At 51.5% G+C, this 12,366-nt stretch overlaps 2 protein-coding genes across 2 annotated transcripts; both read right to left on the reverse strand.

The window, feature by feature from the left end:
• Positions 1 to 94: 94 nt before the first annotated feature.
• LOC112889697 (H/ACA ribonucleoprotein complex subunit 3-like protein) lies at positions 95 to 3,168 on the reverse strand. The gene is made up of 4 exons (XM_025956449.1): positions 3,028 to 3,168; positions 2,849 to 2,928; positions 2,711 to 2,753; positions 95 to 393 (listed from the first exon to the last, which is right to left on the reverse strand). Exons 2-4 carry the CDS (start codon positions 2,900 to 2,902, stop codon positions 296 to 298), a joined length of 195 nt encoding a protein of 64 aa, XP_025812234.1. The 5' UTR covers positions 2,903 to 2,928; positions 3,028 to 3,168; the 3' UTR covers positions 95 to 295.
• An 869-nt stretch (positions 3,169 to 4,037) lies between these two features.
• Positions 4,038 to 5,710, reverse strand: LOC112899663 (transcription factor MYB2-like). Its single transcript, XM_025968231.1, has 3 exons — positions 5,429 to 5,710; positions 5,003 to 5,132; positions 4,038 to 4,899 (listed from the first exon to the last, which is right to left on the reverse strand). Exons 1-3 carry the CDS (start codon positions 5,565 to 5,567, stop codon positions 4,326 to 4,328), a joined length of 843 nt encoding a protein of 280 aa, XP_025824016.1. The 5' UTR covers positions 5,568 to 5,710; the 3' UTR covers positions 4,038 to 4,325.
• Between the last annotated feature and the right edge of the window lie 6,656 nt (positions 5,711 to 12,366).

Raw genomic sequence — 12,366 nt, forward strand, 5'->3', positions numbered from 1 at the left:
GAGAAGCTGCCTTGTACTCCTGGTAGCCCAGGAAATACAGGTTACCGTAACAGTCTAGACCGTGTGTACTGTAGTAGCTATATAAGCAAGAGTCGACAGAAAGAGTAACATAACAATAGGAAGCACGATCTGTAAATAGCATAGCATTACATAGCGTCCGAATGTGCTGAGAAATACCATGGTAGCGCCTAGCAGTGTTTGATTTCTTTTCTCAGATAGCTAATCTACATTCCAACCAACAAGCAGTGAAACAGATGATTTTCTCCTGAACATCCATGGTTGGACAGTTGAAACTTCAGTACTTCGGTGCTGGCTTCTGGGTTGGCAGTAGTCCAAATCTCTTCTTCAACAGGTACCGCTGGCGAGAGTACTTGTCATCTGGTGAGAAGCGAGCTGCACCACAAGTAAAGATTTCTCAGTAATTCATGATGACACACTCAAATTATAAAATCAAAACCACAAATTCAACAACGAAAAGGACTAATTCCAAATGTTTCAGTTCTGCACATTACACGCCTTTTTTTGGTCTTATGCATCAATAAGTAAAATTGGTGTTTAACTCAAAGTCTATTTAGTCCAATAGCAACACAACAGAATGAAGCTCTAATCTGGCAAACAGTGCTTATGTTAAGGCCATTCATGAATGGTCAAGATTCTAGATTGTACAGGTGAAGTCATGTTGCAAGGAATTTGTCACTAGAAAAAAATGATCTGAAATTTTTCACTACGATCTTACAGAAGAGCTGCGCAAGGAGTATCTTATTTATCTGTTCAAAATACCCAGAATCCTTATCTCAGAAGAAATTGAAAGTGCAAGGTACTATTTAAACTGCATCACTGCAAATTATATCTTGATGGAATATGATTGATTCAGATACAAAAAACAAAAAGGGTTAATTGGATTGGTGCCATCGCAAATATCCAACTTCGAAGATCTGCCATTACAATTCGTCTATTTGGAATTATGCCATTACAATTCTCCTTCAACCTGAGATGTGCCATTTTATACGTTTTAGATGCTCTTGGACCCACGTATAAGCCACTGTGCAGCTACTCTAATTTGGTATGGACCGAAATGCCCTCAATAATCTCTATCCTTCTCTCACCCTCCACCGTTGTCTCCCTCTGTCCCCAACGGATCATGGCCATGGCCATGGTGGGGTAGCGAAGGTGGAGTTGTTGGGTCAAATGCAGTTGCTGAGGAGGCCCTGGGAGCAATCACGGAGCGGCGGCGGCAGACGGCCTTGCATTCGGCTCCACAACCGTAGGAGTCCACCTTGGTGGCGAGAAGCTTGCAGGCCTCGCATTCTTCTGCAGCCACCGCGCTCCAACCGGCCTCGCGCTCGTCCGCCGCTACCGCCTCGCTCCCGCCGGCCTCACGCGCATCCGCCTGCGCCGCGCCCCAGCCCGATCTCGCGTACCTCCAGCTTTGCCGCCTGGCCCCGCGCACGTCCGCCGCTGCCACGCTCCCGGCCGGCCTTGCGCCGTTGCGCGCGTCCGGCGGTGCCACTCTCCCGGCCGGCCTTGTGCGCGTCCAGCTCCGCCACCAAGCCTCGCACATGTTTGCCGTCGTTACGCTCTGGTCCGGCCTCGCGTCTGGCCTCTCACACGTCCGACACTGCCTGCTCGAGCCCATCCCCGCCGCCGCGCTCCCGCCGACCACGCGCCACAGCCGTGGCCCACAAGCTAACTGCCATGGTGGACCCCAGCGGCTGCGGAGCTGAAGGAAAAGGCTGTTTTGCTTCCACTATTATCCATACGACCGCCTCCGCGCCTTGACCCCATCAGCTCCACCGCTGCTGCCCAGCCATGGCCATGATCCACTAGTGACGGAGATGGCGCTAGAGCGTGAGAGGGGGCCGGTGCACGGCAGAGCCGGACACTCGGGAGACCGGGGGACAGCGGCGAATGTGGGGTTGTGGGGGAGCACGGCACCAGACGCATGCCAGGTCAAGCTAGAGCTCAGCAGATATGGTGGCGTGGTGTTTGTAGCCTCCATTGAGAACAGATGGATGGGGGAGAAAGGGAGGAGGAAAGATGTGAGTGTGGCCCCCACGCGTAGGTGAGAGGACAGAAGAGATGTAGCAGGGGTATTTTTGTCCATACGAAAATACCAGAGCCTGCATGTGGGCCTAAGTGTAACAAAGACGTATAAAATGTCACATCTCAGGTAGAGGGGGAATTGTAATGGCACATCTCTAAACAGATGAATTGTAATGGCAGATCTCCGAAGTTGGATATTTGCGATGGCACCAATCCAATTAACCCAAACAAAAATGTGAATATACACGCTTGGCATCCTATTATGATCCTAACCCACAAGTACCAAATGAGAAATTAGGATTAACTGGTGCTAGCAAGCAACCCTCCACGACCATCAATGTTTCAACACCAAAAACAGCAATTGACATAAATAAACATGCCTTTCTGTTTGAAAAGGGTTGAGCCCAGCAACGGATTAACAACAAAATAATCTATACGAGTTCTCCAAAAAAATCTAATGAGGATGTCTTTTCACAAAAACCATTAACACATTCGGCGGACCTCCAACAAGTCTACAAACATGCCTGCTCACGCTCACGCTAATAATTAGACAACCGTGAGTCGATGACTACATCTGTCTTCCCAACAAGAAAACCATATTATTACGTCTTGACAGGTAAGATAACAGCAGACACAAAAGGAACTCCGTGGAACGAAAGGGGCGTACCCGGATGAGCAGACTGCGTCGCAACGCCGAGAGGCGACTCCTTCTGCAAAGGAGGAAACAAGATACGCACGTCAGCACGGGCTAATACCCCAAAACCATCAGCTATTCAGCGAAGTTTTAAGCGTAAGGTCATACAACCTTGGTGGTGTAAACCTTGTCCCCCTTCTCGTTGATGTAGTACTGGAGATACATCTTGAATCTACGCGCAGGGGTGAGCCCTAGTAAATCCGAAGAGAATAAATAGTGATTACTCCCGATATCGCTAAGAATCGCAGCAAACGAGAGCAGGAGAGATTGGGGAGGGGTAGCGAAGTTACCAGATGATGGCGGAGGAGCGGAGCGGAGAAGAGGCGAAGCGAGAAGGATTCAGCACGGTACCGGCGGCTAGGGTTTATGAGAGAACTGGGGGAGGAGAGGGTATAAGAGGCTCAGGGAAGGTGGGCTTTCTGTATTGTGGGGGTCTGCGTAGTTGACGATAAATGAGCCCAATTTGGTGCTTAGATGGGCCTCTGCCACTTTTTGGACGTTTCGTGCCTTGGGCCACGTCCTCTCATTCGAAAAATTTACTATTGCAAAATTCTCGTGGTTCTTTTTCCCGTGCCAATCATGCATAGTTAGTTGAAGTTTTCAAATAAATTAACATAACCTATTACAATTTATTTTACGAAACATGCAAGCTCGAATACATGCACTTATACTCATCTTTATAAATATACACGTGCAACTTGTTACTAATTTATTTACTTATGATATATATGCGTTTGTGTGAAAATGTGAAATGATAGCACAATTATGTAGAACTCATTCCTAAAAGGTGCATAAAAGTAAAAGAAATCCAGGCCAGTACTCAGACTAATTGTGCATCAAAATGCATGCTAAACTTGAGTTGCCGAGTATATAGATGTAAAATGAAAGAGCAGGACACAAGGTGCACTTTCAACACCTTCATATCTTCTTGTCCTCTCATCCTCCTTTGTTTCAAAGGGAGAAAAAAAAACTACATCATTCCCCTAAAAAAAGGTGCTCTAAGCGTGTGTTCGTTTTCTAGGGTCTAAAGTTTAGACCCATCACATTAAAGAGAATTTTATCATTTAGAAGTATTAAATAAAATCTAATTATAAAACTTTTTACACAGATGGGTGCTAATTCGCGAGACAAATTTAATGAACCTAATTAATCTATAATTTACCACAGTGATGCTACAGTAATCATTCGCTAATCATGGATTAATATACCTCATTAGATTCGTCTCGCGAATTAGCCCTGAGATTCTGCAATTAGTTTTGTAATTAGACTTTATTTAATACTTCTAAATAATAAGATTCTCTTTGATGTGACGGGTCTAAACTTTAGACCCTGGTAAACGAACACAGTCTTAAGTCGAGCTAAACATGTCATGTCACGGAGACAGGCTACTCGATCGAAGTGGGCTTTAGTTGGTGTTGCATCCTTATCCACCAACACCACATGTACACAATCTCAGTGCACCTCTCGCTCTCACTCTCTAGCCACTACGTGTACCCTCCACGTATAGGCGCCGGCAGCAGCAAGCAGTACAGCACGGGAAAGAACATCTAGTTATAGTAGCTGGGCTATAAAAATTGTAGGCTAGCTGCTAGTAGAAAGCGAGCCCTTGATCCTGCAGCAAAGGGAATAAGCTGGTGTCCCAGCCGCCGCAGGCGCCGCCGTCGACGTCATCCGCCACGTCGTCGAGGTTCCACAGGGTGCCCCACCCCCATGTGGCGCCTTCGTCGAGCTGGGGGTGGTCCCCGGTGGACCCCTCCTCGCTCGCCGACGCGCTGGCGGCGGCGGCGGCGCCGGGGAGGAGGCAGGAGGAGGACGCCATGGGGCAGCAGAACTGGAACAGTAGGTCGTCCATGTCCTGCTGCAGCATCTGCAGGTCCTCCTCGTGCTGCGCCGCCAGCGAGACGGCCGGCGACGACGACGCCTCCCTGGTGACGGCTCCGTCGTCGTGGTCGTCGCCGGCCTGCCTCTGCCTCTGCTGCTGGTCCTGCCCCTGCTGCTGCTGCAGGAGCAGCTGGCTCTGCATCTCGCGGCGCTGCTTGAGGAACCGCGCCCGCGCGCGTTCGATGTTCTTGGACGGCTTGCCCTTCTTGAAGTGCGTCCGCCAGTAGTTCTTGATCTCGTTGTCCGTCCGCCCCGGCAGGCTGCGCGCGATCGTCGACCATCTGTGCATTTATCAGAGCAGAACGTGATCAGCTACTACTGCCGTCCAGTTGTATGCAGAAAAAGAAAAAAAAACAGCAGATTCAGAAGAGATGAGATTTTTACCTGTTTCCCCAGAGGGCGTGCAGCTCGAGTATGACGCTCTCCTCCTGCGGCGTGATCTTGCCTCTCTTGAGGTCGGGCCTCAGGTAGTTCACCCACCGGAGCCGGCAGCTCTTGCCGCTTCGCTTCAGACCTGCATCAAGCCCGGCCGGTGTAAGACGCTTACTTGGCAAAGCCACTTGGCGTACGATGGGAGCTGAGCCATGAATCTCAATTGAATATTTGGCTTAGCAAGTTGGCAATCATGCGAGCCAAAATCTACATGCACTTGCAGGTTTGACTACTGTATCAACTTGCCGATTAACCTAATGCAAGTTGCAGCCTCAGGTTGGTTGAGGATCTCCCTGACGAAAATTAAGGGGGAAAAAACAAACGAGGCGAGTGACAGACCAAACGAGAGAGGATCAGCAACAAGTGTTTGATCAGTACCGGTCAGCTTGGCGACAGAATTCCACCTCCCCTCGCCGTGCTGCCTGACGTACTCGACCAGCAGCTTGTCCTCCTGCGCCGTCCATGGCCCCTTCCTCCACCCTCCCTCCTCCCTCCCCCAGCCAAACTGCCCTTCCATTATTCCCGCCGTCTCCTCTCCTCTCTCTTTCTAGCTACCTCAAGTCAAGAGAGAACTTACTAAGCCTTTCACTTCGACGATCTTAGTGATTGAGCTAATCAATCTCTAATCCTCCCCGAGCTGTCTCCCCAGTGAGTGTCTGAGTGAGGTGATGCGGCCACCGAGTGCGGCTGCTGCCGCATTTATATCCAGCACGGGCTCGCCGGGAGGCCGCGTCGCTGTCAGGGGCATCCCACTGCCACTACGCCCCGGTGGGGCCGGGGGTTGCCGGAAATGCCCCCCGGCCGATCGGTGTCGCGGGTAATTCTGGGAAGCTTTAGTTTTGCCCGCTTTCTTCTCCACGGATATGATGACGGATTACCGACTTACCGCAGGATTTCCTGCCGAAAGCGCGGCCTCCCCGCCTAGAGCTAGATTAGCTTAGCACCTGCCCTGTGTGTGTTTTTTTCGGTGCTGCGTGGAGGAGCCACGACAGGGACAAACCATGCTTCCTTCGCTCCTAGCCAGCGGCGGCCAACGCCGGGCATCAACCGGCAGATCCTAGCTAGATTGCAGCCGTTTTCGCTCGCGATCGATGGAGTAGTCATCGATCGTATGGAGTGATCTCTGAAAATTCAGTTCGTTCGTTCGTGTGTCAGTCTGTCAGATGATACAGTCGATTTTGGTGGTGTGTCGCTTTTAGTGTTCTACTTAGCTAGGTTACTGCTGATGTAGATGTTGAACATGAGAACAGAAATTTTATGTTCAAAGCCGGCCCATTATTATGAGCTGTGAGGCGACCTATCTATCTCACGTAAACTTTACATGAAATCAGTACAGATCCAAAGAAATCTTTCTGAATGCTAACACATGCATGATGCATAGTAACATGGTACACGGACGGATGGACCCACCCCCCTCTTAGCACAAACGCCAAAGCACTACTTGCTAGTCGCGTGGTCCCAATACAAGCTCATCAGGTGTGCTAGATCATTGTGCTGGACTCCGGACCCAGCACAGCACAGTTCACCTGCCTCGTTTCGGTCCGTACAGTGTCGCGCTCGTGCATTTGACAGTTGACTCGGGGGCTCCCAAGTGCGTTATGGCCGACAAATACCCGAACATATGTAACCGTCGTTCGTGTTGGTCCACGTTTCTTAGCTCAATGCCGTAGTAGACAGCAGCCAGCTTGTCTCTTTTCACGTGTAGGCCCCTTCAGAATCTGATAGTCCACATCTGAAGAATCCGAAATGACGCCTTCGTTGCCACTGACGGATCCATGGCTACTACCAAACTGCTCTGTTCATGAACACTTGTCCAATTAACTAAGGTATAGTATAACACAAACAATTTACGTTCCTAATCTGTAAAGACAAGGCATCGTGAACGAATTTAAGAACTGAAATGCAGAATTCTTTTCTTCGCAAACTGTCGGAGGAAATCTCCTGCCGGGTGGCGGATTGCACCCGCCTAATCCTAGTTAAGGATGGGTTTGGAGAAGATCTAGGAGCGCTTGATCGATGGGCGGATGAACGCAGGAAAGATACAAGGATTTTAGAGTGGTTCGGGCCGCCGGAGCGTAATACCCTACATCCACTTGGGTGTGTATTGCTTGAGAAAGCTTGGGAGTCCTTGTGAATTTGAGAGACCTGAAAGCTTGTCTATGAGACCTTGTCTCCTAACGAGTGCACTCTCCCTTTTATAGACTAAGGGGAGCGCTTACACGGTGCGGGGCACCGACAGGTGGGTCTGGCCAACAGGAGCCTGTTCTACGAGAGATATGGAGATCTTCATCTCCATCTCCTCTCTATAGTCCTCTCGATCGGAAAGTTGATGTGCGTATCTTCAGCCAAGATATGGTCGTGTGCCGCCTTGCCAGCACAGTGACTGCCGTTAGTGTTACCCAACAGTAGAAGCTGTGCTGCCACTGTTGGGTCAGGACCCTCTGACAGACGAAGAAGCAGCGCTGACCTAGCCGCATCGTCGCCTCCGCGCGCACTGTTGCAGCGCACGCCTCAGCACACCTGCAGCAGGCCATCATTACTCACGCGCGCGGCGCCGTGATGTTACTAGACGCCGTCTGCCTGCACGCAGAACACAGTGACGCGGCGCCTTGGTAACAGGCGGGCTTACCGTGGTGTCAGTTGGGCAGACCATGCTTTGACTTGGACGCGCACAGCCCATCTACCCGCATTAAATGCGGTTGTTGGGCTGGTGTTCCGCGGAGGGCCTTCTGCCACGGGCACGTGGCAGGGCCGACGCCACCATGGTGGCACGTGGCGGCGCTGGATCCCTTCTCGGAGGAAATAGGGGGGTCCGGGCCCCCGAGGCCAGCTGGAGAGACAGGCCCATAGGGGTCTGGCTCCCACACGTGGCGGCGCCGGAGGCCATCCCCAGGTACCTTGCCCTCATGGGCTCGTAGGGGCGCCGGACCTATATGAGCTCAGGGGGGAGGTCCGGAGACCACGGTCCTAGCTGCTAGGTCCGGACTGTACGCCCCGTCTCCCAGGGTGTGGGCTTGGAAAACCCTGTGTCCACCAGGGTGGACAGTCTGTCAGATGACTTCCTGGCGAGCTAGGCTCGCGAAGATGCCGATCTCCTCGTAGTGGACTACAATGACCTTCTGGCCGTTGAGTAGCTCCTTGGCGATGATGTAGGATAGGCGCTCAAGCATATGGTGGCGCGCGTCCACCACGATGCGCTTGGCGCACACGCCGGAGCCTGACACCATCGCGCTCTCCTGTGAGGCGACAGCGAGACGCTAAGGTCTGGACACCCTAGCAGAAGGTACCCTGTCCGTATGCACGGACACAAACCCTCTCCAAATTTGCAATTAACGCAAATGCAAAGGCGAATCCAGGACTGGATCGTAATTCCACTGCTCAATCGTAGACCAGAAAGTTGCAGCTGCTCGCCAAGCAGCAGGTCGATCAAGATGAGCTAAAATAATCCTAGACCCGGCGGCGATCGCTGGCGAGGCTAAGCCGAGGCGCCTAACTCGTTGAACACCTGGCCGCAGCTGCGCGCGTCCCGGTCGCTTCAAGCCAGAGCGAGCGATATTATCCTTCCGCGACGCGGTTACGAGGAAGAAAGGCGAGCCGGCCGGGGAGCCTCGCGCTAATCCAATGGCGCCGTCGCCGTCGCCGAAAAGGCCAGCCGGCTCGGCCTCCGGGGCGGTGCGCGACCTCCCTTTTGACCGCGCCACCGCCACATCGTCCCCCCCCCCCCCGCCCCCCCGCCGGGCGCCCCATCGGCGCGCGCCACGTCGGGCAGTCGGCGCGCGCCCCCGGCCCGGCCGCGCGTCACCTGGTCCCCTCCCTCCCGTGTCCCTGCGCATGCTCAGGTCGCCCCGCCTCTTCGGCCGTCAACACGGCCGGGAGTAGTGCTAGTGCGGCAGCGCGGCCTAACCCCACCACACACCCCACCTCGTCCGCGCCGCAACGGCGCGACACGGGCTACGCTCTGACCCGGGGTCAGCAGCCGGTCAGCTCGCCGCGCGCCCTCACTCGGTTTCGGCCCCGTTCGTGCCCGCGAACAAACGAGACGTACGCGAGAGGAAGAAAGCGAGAGCGCGTGCCTGCGTGCGCGGAGGAGACCGCGAGTGGGAGCCGATGTTTACCATCGACCTCGAGCGCTTTATTTTTAGGATAGGAGGGGGTTGCTGAGGATTAGCACGGGAGGAAAAGAAAAGAGCACAAGGTGGGAGGGCGACGAATGGGAGGGAGAGGCTCGCCCTCGAGCCTCGAGGCGCGCACAACCGGAGGAGGATTCTGCGTCACTGTATGCGATTTCTCGGGTCATGGGAGACATGATGCGAGGGGAGAAAGATAGCAGATCGGGGGGCACGAGAGAGCTTGAGAGCGATCTGTTCGTTCTTTGGTACTAGTTGGACGTGATGGGCTGGTGACATCTTCCACTCCCCCGCCGTGCTGCACGTGGTGCTTACATGCGAGGGGAGAGAAATAGCAGATCTCTAATCCATGATACGGGGTACGGTCTTGTTACCATTAACGTATTTACCGTACTTACATGTTGGGTAGGTACGAAAAGAATCTAATTAAGCCCACATTTAAATATGGCTAGTTGAATAAGGTAACCTGGATTGAACATGGTTCATCCCGCGCTCCATGTTTTAGTTGTGAACCTTCCTGCACTGCGATAGACAAGTAACTAAAAAAGAAGTCGTTCTCGGCATAACTGCAACGACCCAGATGGCTTATCGCTTCGAAACGTGCCACTTAAAACGGTGCGAAGAAGCTGAAAGGAAGCAAGTGGCTCGCACCGGCAAAGGTGCAAGCTCAAGAAAAGAACCAAGCATTCATCACGGAGGTGCGTTGCCTTTTTTTTGTAACGACATGGAAAAGGATAACTAATCAAGTTTTCTCATCAAGGATAAAAGGAAGGAACGAAAGCTAGCTGTTAGCAATAATTAAACTTGTGTGTTGTGTCACACATGTGACGCTGTTGCTTGAATATCTTGCTTGAACAAAAAAGAAAAATCTTGTGATAGACATAGACCAGTAGTCACGCACTGCCCTTGGCACAGAGCGCATAGCGCAAGCATGCTTCGCAAAGTGGGGCAGAGCGAAAGGGGGCAACCCACCAGTTGACGTCTCAAGGCCATGCATGATTCAGAGGAACGAGCATATAGCTACGAGCACATCGTAGTCGGAAGGCTGTCAACGCACGTAGTCGCGGTTGACACGTTGCTGCTTTGGATCCGCGTACTCCGCATATAAAATTACGCTGCGGTAGGCTGCGGCAAACCGTACGCGGTTATGGGTAAACCTTGTAGGCTTGCCGAACATCGTTGTGGTTACCCTAGATTTTTTCGATACATGCATGCATGCGTGCCGGCACGCTTGAGCCGGCCGGATGATGCTGTGCCTCCAGCCAGTGCGCCGTCTACGGCCACGGTCAAACGATGATCTGATCTGATTCTGATCTGATCTTCTCACACGGTTGATGATCTAATCAATAGTGGTCAGGGACCATGGCTGGTGGTCGTATGTGTTTCGTTAATGGGCAACTCGCTGTGGCTGCACATTGCTTTTGTGGAAGCTGCTGGTACGTGAAGCACTGGAAGGTTTTTAGCTATAGGAGCGACCACCGCCGTCGACTCCGAGTGGAAGACCAACCGATTAATTGATGAACACGTGTTGTGTTTCGGATCCGGGCGCGTCCGTCGTCGGGGGCGGCATGCAGGAAGTAAGAACACACGCACGGATTGATGGGTGAAATGAACAGTGGTCGAGTTGACAGACGTGACTGCACGTACGTGTCTTCTGAAACCTGATAGTTATATTAGTTCGATCAAATCTATGTTCGCAGTACGTCACAGCATTGGTTGGGCCATTAAAAAAGCACCGTGGGGGAAACGGTCCGCACTCGAGAGCTAGCGTTAGGCTTTGCCTTTTGCGCGAGATATTTCAGAGATATTTACTCTTATCTCTCTTTCTAATATCAAAAGTTTTATCCTTATGATAATGGAGCCTTTTGTGCGAGATATTTCAGAGATATTTACTCATCTCTCTTTCTAATATCAAAAGTTTTATCCTTTTGATAATGGAAGGTGCTCCAACAGATTACAATTCCATCGTTAATAAAAAAAATTTGGTGATCACCAAAATATACCTCTCTCTTGCCCAAATGTAGAGAATTTCTCCCTCCACTTTGTTCATTGAGTAATTTGCTATAACACTAGCTAACAAAACTAAAAAAATATTATTGGTAGTTAAGAGTATAGAAGATGAGTAATCTGCTGGAGATACTCTTACTACGAGTAGCTTTTAATTTGTTAGACGGCACGCAAGCGGCCGGAGAGGAGTCCAAATTCCCGGCCACCGCGTCACGGCCGCCCTCAGGCCCAGGGGCGGGCCCCATTCAATTCAAGGGTATTTAGTTGAATATCTATTATTTTTAATAAAATTTTTGTGTATATAGTGTGTTCTACGTATATGATTTAAAAAACAAAAATAACAAAACACAGCAGTCTCCTATAACCCCAATTTCTCTTTTGACCTAAAAATCTCAGCAACCCGCCGGGATCCCAACCCCCACCGCCGGCCCACATGGGCCCATCCGTCCATACAGCCCAAAATTCCTCATATCAGCTTTCCCCTCCCACTCCTATCCAGGCAGGCACCCGACTCCATGCCGATTACCCCGCCTGCCCTAGCCCGACGGCACCCCCGCTTGCCGTCCGTCTCCCCCGCGGCCCGCCGCCGCCTTGGCCTCGCCGCCGCCCGCCACCTACACTCGTCGCACCAGGGGCCTGGGGCCAACGCGCCGGCGCGCCGCGCAGAGGGGCCCGGCTCCACCGCGCCGGCCACCAGCACGCACCCACGCCGCGCAGGCAGCAGGGCTGCCGTGCCGCCGCCGCCGCGATGCGCAGGGCGCCAGGGCCTGAGGCCGAGCGCTGCCCAGCGAGCCACTGAATTTTGGGTGAGCAACGTGAAAATATGTCATTGCAATTTGTGATAACTTATGAATTTGTGAAAAAATTAGCAGCAATGTAGACATGTAGTGAGAACTTTTTTATGAAACTTGAATACAATTTGTAGGTTTGAACTATGAACATGAAGGATCGTAAAGTTATCTTGTAATTTGTAGGCATCCTTATCAATGCTATACGTTGTTTTAGAATTTTATCATTTATTTTAGATATTCCCACTTTGATATGTTGATCATTTAGTGCATCTATATGTTGAGCAATTTCAGATTTTGGACCATTTATATTTTGATACTAATTATGTGCTATTAATGTATGCTTTGGGCTTTGAGCTCTTAAAAATACTTTTTACACCATTTAAAATTTTGA

The sequence above is a fragment of the Panicum hallii genome, chromosome 1 (genome assembly GCF_002211085.1).
Source record: "Panicum hallii strain FIL2 chromosome 1, PHallii_v3.1, whole genome shotgun sequence".
NCBI lineage: Eukaryota > Viridiplantae > Streptophyta > Magnoliopsida > Poales > Poaceae > Panicum > Panicum hallii.